The sequence below is a fragment of the Grampus griseus genome (assembly GCF_964374135.1).
Source record: "Grampus griseus genome assembly, chromosome: 13".
Classification (NCBI taxonomy): Eukaryota; Metazoa; Chordata; class Mammalia; order Artiodactyla; family Delphinidae; genus Grampus; species Grampus griseus.
The window spans coordinates 41,821,317-41,834,193 of NC_139007.1; the positions used below are offsets into that span (position 1 = coordinate 41,821,317).

At 36.6% G+C, this 12,877-nt stretch overlaps 1 protein-coding gene across 1 annotated transcript in view; it reads right to left on the minus strand.

Moving 5' to 3' along the window:
• Positions 1–12,877, minus strand: part of LAMA4 (laminin subunit alpha 4) — a 151,159-nt gene that overhangs the window by 35,707 nt on the left and 102,575 nt on the right. Inside the window, exons 13-18 of the mRNA XM_082668705.1 lie at positions 12,435–12,583; positions 9,105–9,246; positions 8,400–8,496; positions 3,554–3,670; positions 1,797–1,976; positions 1,044–1,125 (exon numbers count right to left, since the gene is read on the minus strand). Of these exons, the coding sequence (XP_082524831.1) occupies positions 1,044–1,125; positions 1,797–1,976; positions 3,554–3,670; positions 8,400–8,496; positions 9,105–9,246; positions 12,435–12,583 (767 nt within the window). The remainder of the gene's footprint in view (positions 1–1,043; positions 1,126–1,796; positions 1,977–3,553; positions 3,671–8,399; positions 8,497–9,104; positions 9,247–12,434; positions 12,584–12,877) is intronic.

Genomic DNA, 12,877 nt, shown 5'->3' on the forward strand with positions numbered 1-12,877 from the left:
AGGTTATGTTTTGTTGTGTGGGGAGGGGGGATGTATAACACACACAGAGAAAAGAGCACAAATCATAAGGATACAGCTTGATGAAAGAACCCCAGATACAGAGAATGCTGTAACTTTCTCTGAAGTTTCATGGACTGGAGCACTGGCTCTCCATGTGTGGTCCCCAGACCAGCAACATGGAGGTGGGGCTCAGGTGATTCCGATGCACACTAGTGTTTGAAAACCACTGGACTTGAAAATAAATATCTTTGGGCAAACTCGTATCTAAGGGTAGGGCATGGTCACTGAGCATTAGCAGCTGAACAAAAGCAAGCCTCTTCCTGGAGCCAAACTAAATTCAGATTCAGGAGAATATGTCAGTGAGGACCTAGGAAACTTCTCTTTTCTGTACTTAGGAAACAAGGTGCTTCTCCAGCAAAAGGAACGAAATCAGGTAAATAATAGCTACTATCATGTAGTGTATTTGTTAATACAGCGGTAAATATTTGTTATTTGGATCACTGACCACAATAGCTATGCTATAAAATGGCTATTGTTATAGTATAATAGTCTTCAACATCAGAGGCAATAAAGTATGTTTAAAGCATTACATTAAATGCTGATTATGAAAATGTGTACAAAACAGGTTTCTCTACCCTCAATTCTCTCAGAGAAAGGGAGCCACTTTAGAGTCTTTATGAAGTCTCATATTATGGTATGCTTTTTCATTTACTTTGTTTTGAACCACAAAATGCTATTTGAGGAAAGCACACAATCAGTGTTAGTCCTAGATGGTTACTGGAATCACTGATGGGACTGAACAAGGAGGAAAAAAAATTAACACCAATTTAGTAAATATTCCTGAGGCAATATCTTTACAAATGTAAATATTGGATATCATGTAGGCAAATTTTTTAAAGATTAAGTTTCAAAAGAAATTGAGTGGTTACATGGAGGGCTCATGAATATATATTTAAAAGATGAGTATAAAAGAGCTATCTTCCTGTTACAGGAATGGATATTGTGCCCTGGGATAAAATTTCTAGCGATGGACAAATCCATACGTGGATTTAAAAAGTTGGTTCTTAATCCAGATGAAAGTGAAGGGAATACGGTCTGCAAAACCATTCTGGAGAACTGGAAGTTCTAATCATGACAAAGACATTGATATTTAGGAGGTACGAAAAGATGGAATAAAAATATGAGACTGGAAAATAATTCTCAAGTAATATGTGATTTTAATATCTATGTATAACTAAATTAGATAGATATCAACATATTTCATCTTCATTACTATATATTTATATTCAAGTTGGCTAACAGACTTTACTTCTTAATGGGAAGCTGAAGTTACATTTGGCCATATTCAGTACTTGTTGGTAATAACCTGCTTTACTCAGGTAAGGAAAAAGCAATGATGTTTAGTAACAGCAGTGCTGTTTAGTAAATTTTTTTCCTAAAAGCAAACCAATATTTTATTAACATATTTATTCTAACAGCTGATTGCCCTTCTTCCCCAAAGAATCAATCTTACATTGATAAAAACAAGTGTTACCATTATTTCACGTAGAAAAAAATTAACTCAACCAGTCTGTCTGGTGTTTATTTATGGGAAATACATATATTTCCTATGTCCACACACATACATATATATTGATAGATGAACTGAGCAAAAAGTTTTATCCTTTTCTAAGCTAACTTCTACAATATTCCAATCTAAAACTTGAATGAAAAAAATTGCTTCTTAACAAAAGATGTGTAGGGTTTAATGGCCAATTCCTCAATTGGATGCAAATTGTGAAGTTACTAAGTGATACCTGCATCTCTGGCAAAGTCCACTGCAGTGTTGTAAGCAGATGAGTCAAAATGTTGAAGATTCTGTGACCAGTTGGTTAGACTGTTAGCTATCGGGGCGGCCGCCTGCTGGACTTCCATTGTGGTCTTGTTAGCTTCCGCGGTGATCAGCTTGGACTGATCCAGGCGCTGCTGAGCGTCACCTTCACACAGAGCACAAGGACATTTACTTTGCAAAGAAGTAGGACATTTGATGGGGTCATGAATATCCATTTCATCACTGGGATGAAAGAGACCTCAAATTCAGGTTTTTCAGCCAAACCGAGATCTTTAAATAAATGTTAATTATGGTGTAAGTCAGGTGCACTAGAATATTGTAAATAGTATTAACAAGTGAGCTTGGAAGACTCTAAAGTCTCATTAAAATCATGTCGTTCATTTAAAACATTTCCAAATTAAAGGGAAATTAAAAAAAAAGAGTAGTATTTCTTCAGGTTAGAGACCTGGTGAGGAAGCTATAGAAAATGCATATTAGATACTAACTCATAAAACGCCTATGTCTGAAATTCATTGTAAATATCACTTTCTTCTTTGTGGGGCAGCTTCTGTCATAAAAATGATGCTCTAGTACAGAAGTAAATTGATAAGGAAAGGTATTTTTGAATAAGAAAAGCAAGTTTCAAAAGAGATCTATAGTGAAATTTTTAAGTTATATATTTAAAATAAAACCAATGTAAGTTTACAACAAAACGGTTTTTTCCTGGGTAATGAGATTATAAAAGATTTCTCTTCTTTCTCTTTTCTTATTTTTCTATAATGGTCATGTATTATTTCTGTAATAAAAACAATTAAAAATCACTCAGGTGAGGTTGTAGCTTTAATTATTTTTAACTGGAGAAACATTTAACTTAACCCCACATGCTCTGAACTCTGATGGATGTAGCTTTGAATCCTGGGTCTGCTTCTTTTTGTTGCTGTGCCTTTTGGAGCAAGTTCCCCAACCTTGACAAGCTTCAGGGTTCACATCAGCCTAAAGGCAACAGCAATACTTTCCCACATGAGATAATGTTTGTAAAACACAGCCCAGTGCTTAGCATGTGGTAGCTCTGATGATGCTGATGACACCCTTCCGGCCAGGGCTTTGGCATCCTGTAGTTCTGTAGCTGAATTTGCTCTGTGTAGTGAAACACCACATCCAGCAGCAATGTGTTAACTTTCACTATGCCGGGAAAGGCACTTATGCGCCCAATCACATCTTTCTAAGATAGCACTGTAGTTCCAGGTTAGGCAGCATGAGCGCTCTTGTTTTTCTCTCTGGCTCAGTGGTCTCCCTGCTTGCACTATAAGAACGACATGGCATGTAACAGAGAGCAGCTGTTTACTGCTGGGGCCAGAGAAACCCAATAACCAAATTAGGGCATATTTGTTAATGAAAAAGGATGTTCACAAGAAAGTAGGTTACCAAATAGTATAAACATCATGATCTCATTGACATGCATGCGTGCACGCACACACATACACGCAAGATTGGAGGAAAATGCTCTCAAATTTAATCGTCACTCCTAGGTGATGTGACTACAGCTTTTATTATTTTCCAGGACTTTTGTGTGTATGTGTGTGCATGTGTGAGTGAGAAAAACATAGTTTCTTTTGTCATCAGAAAGCAATATTTATTTATAAAAAGATTAATAAGCAAAGAATCACCTACTCTTTCCTCAAAGGTTTACCTTAATACTAGTGAACAAACAGATGAGCCTTAAGTTCTCCCTGGGATCCTCACCTCTCTCTGTGGCTTGTAGTCTCTTAATGGCATCATTTAATCTGTTTTTGAGGGCACTCTTCCTTGCTAGGGCTCCACCCACACGCCTACTGGTGTCAGCCACTGCCTCATCATTGCCTGTGGAGAAGAAGCCAAAAAAAGTACAAGTAGGGCAAAGATGCCAGGAAAGAAATCTCCATTGCAACAAGGAAAATTCTGGTTTGTACCACTAAGTCATCTGCAATATTCTGAATATAATATAACATAGAACACCAATTCTGGAAAGCGGCATTTCAACTCAGAGGTAAAGGATTGCAGAAAACTTGTAACACTGCTTCGGAGTGATTTAGGATGTCATAAAGTAACTCATACGGATGTACAGATAATGGCTAACTTTTTTGATTGAAAAATATAGCACTGCTGTGACTAACAACTACGAGCAGCACGATTGATAAAGAGCTGAAAAGATCTATCTATACTTATGGTGATAACTGGTTAGATAAGAATAATTATTTTTTCTTGATTGTTTTAATAAATTTTAATTGATACACAACACACATCTAGAAAAGGGTACACAATTATAAGTGTACAGCTTGATGAGTTTTCACAAACTGAACACAAAATATAACCAGCGCCCAGGTCAAGAAAAGCATTTTTTTTTTTTTTTTTTTTTTTTTTGCAGTACGCAGGCCTCTCACTGTTGTGGCCTCTCCCGTTGCGGAGCACAGGCTCCAGATGCACAGGCTCAGCGGCCATGGCTCATGGGCCCAGCCGCTCTGCGGCATGTGGGATCTTCCCGGACCGGGGCACGAACCCACATCCCCTGCATCGACAGGCGGACTCACAACCACTGCGCCACCAGGGAAGCCCCAAGAAAAGCATTTTTAAAAGCATTATTAGCCCGTTACAGTTTCCTGGGACCTCCATGATTACCCAAAGGTGACCACTATTCTGAATCCTATCTCTGCCCGTTAGTTGTGTCTATTTTTAAGCTTTATTCAGAAGAAATGATAGAGTATTGTAATTTTCTATATCTTTTTGTATCTCTGTCTTAATTTTTGTACAGTTTTAAGTCTTGGTATTGGGTAGTTTAAGTCCTCTAGGTTTTTTTTTTTTTTTTTAATTCAAGACTGTGCTGGCTATTCTTGCCTACCACCATCCACCCCCATTTCCAAAGAAATTCTAAAAGCATCCTGTATATGTACATACAGTTCTGGTACTTTAAATGAGATTATATTGAATCTATAGATAAATTTTGGCAGAAACTGTTATTTTTACAAATTCAAGTCTTCCACTTAATGAACACAGTTTTTATTTATTCTTCCCTAGATCTAAACTCTCATTTTTATCTCCATTTATTTAGATCATCTTTTAATTTCTTCAGTAGTGTATTATAGTTTATGTGTAAAGATCTTAGCATCTTGCATCAGATTTATTCCTAGGTAATTTATGTTATTGCAAATGGTGTTATTTTAAAAACAGTTAATTTCTAATTGTTTTACATAGAATTAAACTGGATATTTACACATTGAATTGATAATGTGGGGAATCCTTATTTTATTTCCAATCTTAATGGAAAAGCTTTCAATATTTCAGTATGAATATTGGTTTGTTGAATATTATTTTATTATTCTTTATTAAATTATGGAAGTTTCCTTCTATTCCTAGTTTGCTATGAGTTTTTTTAAAATATGAGTGGGTAGTGAGTTTTGTTAAATGATCTTCCTGCATGTAGTGAGATAAGCATATGAATGTTCTCCTATGTTCTGTAAATGTGGTGAATTGCTACTGATGTTTTAAATGTTAAAATATCATTGAAATCCTGGAATAAACCTAACTTGGTCATGTATTACCATTTCTATGTATGCTAGATTTGATTGGCTAATATCCTGATTAGGAGTTTCACATCTCTGTTTAAGAGAGAATTTGGCTTATATTTTTCCTTGTTTATAATGTCCTTAGGTTTTTTTTTTTTTTTTTTCGGTATGCGGGCCTCTCACTGTTGTGGCCTCTCCCGTTGCGGAGCACAGGCTCCGGACGCGCAGGCTCAGCTGCCATGGCTCACGGGCCCAGCCGCTCTGCAGCATGTGGGATCTTCCCGGACTGGGGCACGAACCCGTGTCCCCTGCATCGGCAGGCGGACTCCTAACCACTGCGCCACCAGGGAAGCCCCCGTCCTTAGGTTTTGATATCTAAATTTTGTTGGCTTCATAGAAAAAAGAGAGTATTTCCTCCTTTTCTATTTTCTGGAAGAATTTATGTACTAATGGTGTTATTTCTTCTTTAAGTGTTTTGGAGAGTTCACTGGTGGAGCCATATGAGCCTTGAGATTTCTTTGTGGGAGGGCTTAATTACTGATTAGATTTATTATACACATGTATGTACATACAGTTCTATCAGATTTTCTATTCATTCTTGCATCAGTTTTGATAATTAGTCTTTTTCTTAAAAAATTATTCTTGAAAATGTACTTGTAGCATAGACCCTAACTGGGGCTACCTTGGCACAAATCTAAAAAAGTCATGATGGAATATCTTGTCACCTGAACTGAAGGATCAACTTTCCCAAGAATTCTTGTTTCATGCTTTGTTTACTTCCAAAGCATCAGGAAATGTATGTATCTTGACAAACAAAAAAATAATTTCTTCACTTCCCCTTCTTTTCTTTCTCTCCAATGGGCTTGCAAATATATACCCTCCCATGGTGTACTGTCTCTTTTCAATTATACAGTCTTGGTGTGCTTGGTTTATTGTTCAGTTATCTTTTCCCCATACATGTACATAAGGGGTATATATGGGTGATGCTTAGTTGATTCTGTCAATGTACTTGTACCAAGTACAATGTAACCAAAGTACAAGCATTTCTTTCTTGTTTCCTCTGGGTAGTGCCAATAATTTCCCAGAATTCAAGGAGGGTCTTAAACATACTTTGTTGTTGTTTTGCACCCTCTCTCCCTCTTTTAGTTTCAATTTTTGAATATTGTAATACAAGCAATCTATTCAGCTCTTCCTTTTGGGTTTTGTTACTGCAAAAAACACTGGCTGATATACTGAGAAAGAATATATTTAACTGTATTTGGAGTTTTTGATAAAATAGGATAAAGAATGTCTATTTGGGGCTGGATGTTTATAAGAAGAAATGCTTCATAAAAAGTCTGTCCTATTTGGAACCCACTGTCTTACATAGACATTTTTCATTTTACAAAGTAATTCAGTAGAAGATTTTAAAAGACAGCAGCTTCCTGAGTTTATTACAGATGGCTATTTGATATAGATAATGAAAAAAAGGAAATCTGGTAAATAAAGATTACTGATCATTGAAATTCATTTGGAAATGAATTAATAGTAATCTGAAATTACAGTGTAACTCAATAGATGAAATATGGTTCAATTTGAAAATCTGAATTTATATTACAAACATGCATATTTTCTAAAGGGAGGCAAGTTCTGATCCACATAGTCCTAACTCCCCATCAGTGTCCCTTTGGCAAATAAACATATGAAGGGATTTAACCAAACAAGATTATGAAATAGGTGACCAGATCTGAAAAATATTCAGAGACCAAAGCAGAGAGATTTATCTACACATAAAATATGGAACTTTGAAGAGACAGCATTATCAGAATAGAAAAATTGCTTTCATGAGGTTCAACAAATCATTAATGACAGGATTGAGAAAATACTTTGCAAATTATCAAGGAGAATAAAATATTTAAGTCACTGCATCGTGAAGACCCACATACTCTGGTCTTCACAAACAAAAGCAATACATACATATGACAACATTTATCCCAAAATATTTTAATATAAGTATTCTAATTCTTTACTGCTAACATTCTAATTCTTTTCTAAAGAGCATGTTTAAGACTAAACTTGTATAATAAATTAATTAGAATGAAGAAACAGCATTTTTATTGTCTGTTTACTCAGATAATAGCTGCTTTATGGTAATTAAATAGTCTGCATATGAAAAACAAATGCATTTATGTTCTCTATATAATGGCTCTACATTTAAAAAAGAGAGAAAATGTACAGTTAGACTTCAGGTTAATTGCTTTGATAAAATCACATGAAATTTTCAGTTTCAAACTTGGTCTTTGTTTTTAGGTGGTACAAGTTAGCTAGATAATGGATTTCCAACCTCATTAGTCAATGCTCTAATATTCTTAGGAATGAGCTCATTACCTCAGAGATGAGTAAGGTTTAGTAAAATTCTTAGTTTGATTGTTTTCAAGAGTAACTCGTAAGATTCAAAACTAACTGAAATGATTTCACTTTTATTTTTTCCTCCCTCTCCCACTCTGGGATGTGCTTGATTTAGCAGGTGCAGATACCAGCCTTTGGAAGTGCTTTTTTCCATATGGTCATTAGGCTTGTCCTAAATACAGCAAACTTGTATAACACAAACTACAAGAAAGTGCAAAAAACCAGATGGCTTTGTGGTACCCTGTCCTCCTGACTCTCACAGTGCTGACCCATCCCTTCATGGTAAAATTTTAAAGGGCCTTCTGAATTGTTCAAGGAAGGTTACATTATGTGCAATATAATTTTAGTGTTAAAGTGTATTTTATGGTACTATCTCCTTGAAAATTGGCATTCATAGTAGGTTTCTATTAGCCTTTTTGATTAGCAAGAATATCCACTATATATTGGATAACTATATGTTTCCATGTAATTTTACTACATGGAATTTTTTTAAACCACAATTTATTTGAAAATATCTAATACTTGCTTTTTTATTATTCAGATGAAATATAATTTATTCTTTAATCCTCGCATTTTGAAACCTCTGTTTATATGCAGAAACTGTGTGAAAGGAGGGAAGCAGCTATAAATCAGAAGGAAGACAGGAAAGAGAAAATATTTACTAGAATTTGCCTTTGCTTGCAGCTCTCTGGCTTGACTGAGGAGGTTCTCACTCTCATCTTTATGGTAAATGATTTGCGTATCAATCCCACTCACAGCCTACGAGGAAATTGGATGGAGAGAGTAAGAATGACAGCAGAAGAAATCAACTTTTCATCATTCTAGGATTTAAATGATACAGTTTATCTGCTAAACACCAAGCAAAATACATACAGCTTCATTTTCATAGCTCACAATCAAGGTCAAATGTGAACATGAGAAAATAATATCCTTGACATTTTCAAGATAAATGGTTTTTGAGGAAAATTCAGTGAACTTGGAATAGTGCTTGGCCAAGGGCCCACCAAAGTGCTTGTCATGAAAAAGCTGTTGAATAAACAATTTTTGAGTTGAGGAAATCTGAATGTATGCATAAAGTGTCTTTTCTATCAGCAGGAACAAGTCTTAAATATTTTTTATTCAGGGACTTTGGTTTAAAAAAGCTGTCAAAGAAATTGGCATTTGCTGATTGGAGTATGACACATCTTGAAGAACCTGCATTACTGAAAACATTCATAACATAAATAAAATGGTCTTTTCTTAGTTCTCCTGCCCTTTCTGCCATTTGTATTACATTGGAAGCTCAACAGATGACATTAGGAAACAGAAAAGTCATAAGCCAGGAAAAGGCAACATAGAAATGAATGTTAAAGTAAGGGAATACTCACATCATAAATTCGATCAGTGATGTTCAAAGCCTGTTCTGCCATTTCGTTGGCTTCACTAACATAATTGGCAATATTTTCATAGACATTTGAAGCGTCCAAAGCCTTCTGTACCAGCCCATTCACATCTGAACTGTGCAAATTCCTGTTAATAAACAAACGTGGCATTAGTTCTCCTTCTTACCTCCTTGAGAAATAGGGCCATTTTTAGGGCCTGATTGGAGTACTTCTGGGACCAAAGGTACTTCCTTCCTGTTATTTAAAGTACCTGGCTGGGCAAGGTTTTCCCGAGCTGCCTTTCCTAAGGGCACATTTTCTTTGCATTCCTCTACTTTTGGTTCCCTCAAGGCTTCACCTTGTTTCGGCTCCTTGGCAACTGCCTGCCTGGCAGTAGCCTCAGGGAAAGGAAATGCTGATTTAAAAACAGCATCTGCACCTCTTTACTCAAGAGTTTGTTTACGTGGTGAAGTCAGGCAGAAGAATGAACCCACAATCATCCCCACCTGCTGCTTACCCCAATCAGCATTGTTATTCCCTCCCTGGCAAAGAAACTAAGGCCCTTGGAGAGGGTGCATAACCTCAGCTGGTGTTAAATATTAGTTGGTTTCACTCTATTCAATCTTTTTTCCTCCTTTTATATAACAGATCACATTTTTCTTTAAGAAAGGTTATAACACATATTGAGCATCATGTACAGATACTGGGCTAGCCCCATTTCATATATTATGTCTCTAAATCTTACCATACCCATGAAGTTGATATTGTTATTCCTTTTTTCGATAAAAGTTGCTGAGGCTCTGAGGAAGGGTGCATAGCTTGCCCAGGGCAAACATGGTTAAGGTCTCACTCCTGAGGCCCAGCTGCCCCCGCTTAAGTGCACAGCCTCATCTCACAACCACCCATGCCCTGACACCATGTTCTCTGCCTTTGTCCCTTCTGGCCCCTGTAAGGTTCCTCTAACATTTACTGATACCCATGATGCACTGGACACCCTCACGTAGAGGCTGATAACAGTATGTGCCTCAGAGGATTCATATGAGGTCTAACAGGGATAAAATATGTGTAATGCTTGGTTCCGTGCCTGCCATCCAGTAAATCTCAGGATTTATTATACCTAAACCATTTCCTAAATGGAAATTTCAAACTGTAAGTGTATCCACACAATAATTCATATTATTGACAAACACTTCTTCCTCTATAATACAAACTCCAGCCCCCTCTTCTGCAGCTCATCCTAAATCCTTTGTCTTAATTTTATTCAGTCTTAAATCCACCAGTTCCATACTGTTTTCCCAATTCCAGAAATTTCTGACTAGTATCACTTTATTCATCAGTAACTTCTCGGAAGATTCTCTGTGATGCAGTACATGACACTGCAGATCCTACACTGGCTCCTCTCTTCACACCACCCTGACCTACTGAGCTCAGCCAATTGTTTCTCAGCCTCCTCCAACCAGTTTCAGTCCCTGTACACCGGCTTAGGCTCAGAGGAACTTCCTCTTTATTTTCTTGGCAACTTTCTTCTTTTTTGTCGGAGTTCACCATCATTCTGGCTCCTCTGCAGTAGGGCTGACAACCATTCAGGGGCCCACAAAGATGCTTTCATGTTAACTTTTTTAAAATCAGAAGAAAAAAATGAGGATAACAATAATGATTACATTAGCCTTTATACCTATGTAGGAATGACATATAATTAAAAAAAATTTTTTATGGCCCATGAAGGTCATAACGCAGCCCTGCTCTGCAGAGGAAATTCTGATCCAAATGCCTGCTACTTAAATCTCCCCACAACCCCCTGTTCTCAGAAATGGCACAGAGAGTAAAACTTGAGGAAGTTTTAAAAGAAAGGGGTAAAAGGTATAAAATGTTACCAATATTTATTAATATTTAAAAATTTTGCTGGCTAGAGTGGTGAGCGGATATATCAAAGAGCTTGAAACAAAAAGCCTTTATTTACTTTGTTTTCATTACTAGGCACAAAACAGGTACTACATCAATATAGAAAATAAAGATGTGCTTTTGAAATGGAAGCTTCTTGATGAATTATGTTTATCTCCGTTTGAGGCAAAACATGCAAACCACTGGGTACACCAGATAGATGCTGAAGAATATTCACATTTTGAAGGGAAGACGTCTATAAATTTGGATGTTTTCCTGAATATATGTAGTCAGAAATATGCTAAACGTAAAAAAGGGACTTCAGGGTGATTGATATTTCTGATTATGTTTCATGTAAAGCATGGGGTAACTTCCTTAGAAGTTCTAGCTGGAACACTGTTTGCTGCAGGGTTGAGAAGGTCTGTGTTGGGATCCCATTCAATGGGATGTAGTTACTAAATGACAAAAGAACAACGAAGAGGGCCACAGAATTAATCTCAAAAATAATAATCTACCAATACAGTTGTTACCAAAACTAGTATTTTCTCCAAGTTCCATTTTATTGGCTTGATCAGAAGCACATTCCCTGGGAGCATGACACTGAGCTGGATACAACACCATCTCACACACCAAGGTTTTAACCATGATCTCTCCATCCGCACTCCCACCCCTGCCCTTGGCAATCAGGAAAAAAAGGTGATTTAAGTTTTGAACAGAAGTGAATACTGGGTCTTATTTTATTCATGACCTTCACAATCCTTGTTTCTAATTGCCAGACTTGCAATCTTTCTCTATAATGATCTCATTATTTACCTATTTTTTCAGGGTCATGAATTCAATGCCAGTCTTTTAGTACATTTCAATTAACATTAAATGAGTGCTTAGGAGTCTCTTCTAGATACTGTGAGGAAAATTATCAATTGATTTTTCTCTTAATAGGTGCTGAAATCAAATAGTTCCTGCTGGGCACTGGGGAATGGCTGGAGTATCTGCCACAAGTTCCACGTATTGCCAACTTCCAACCAGCTTTACTTAAGACACTTGGGTGTGGAAAGCTAATGCTGTCTCTGAAATAAATAGGTGATGATGGCAGAATTAGACCTTGCAGAAGGATCTGATTTACTTGATACTATTTTGGGCAGCAGTTATATCCCTATAACTAAAATGTGTTAGGTTATCTTATCAATAATGTGGAACAGAACTACCCCTCCCACAACACAGATCTCTAATCTGACAGATTTTTTAAAATCGAAAAACTGTCTCCCCAAAACAACTGCAATAAACAATAATTGGCTCTCAGACTAGCCAACCAACAAACAGAAAAACAAATAAGCAAACCCAACTCTAAAACCAAACTGCTAACACTGTATCCCAGCAACCCTGTCATGTGAAATTGAATAAAAATAAGTTACTCAGCCTATAAAGATGTTTGCATTTCTAAAACCAGGATATTACCTGCTCAGTTCATCAGCCTCTTGTTGAAGGTTCTGTGCATGGTCAACAGCCTCCTGAACTAAATCATGACTGAGGTTGCTTAGGTTGGATAGTTTTCTTTGTAGTTCATTTTTGGCTCCATCTATTTCAGCATAAATCCCTGATGCATTCTAAAAATATTTAAAAAAGAACTGAATTTAGAGGGACTTAAAATATTTTTCCCAGGGAGCACCAAAGATAATCTCTACTCCTCCTTACTATGAAGTTCAGTAAGTTTCAGGACAGATCTACAAGAGTCTAAAAGGTTATACATAGATATTTATCTACTTGCATCTTCAACTCCTTCTCTACTGATTGCTTCCCTACAATTCAGACATGCTCTGCCATCTCTCATCCGAAAAGAAAACTAAACAGAAACCCTCCATTGTCCACACTTCTCCCTAATGTTATTACCCTACTTTTTT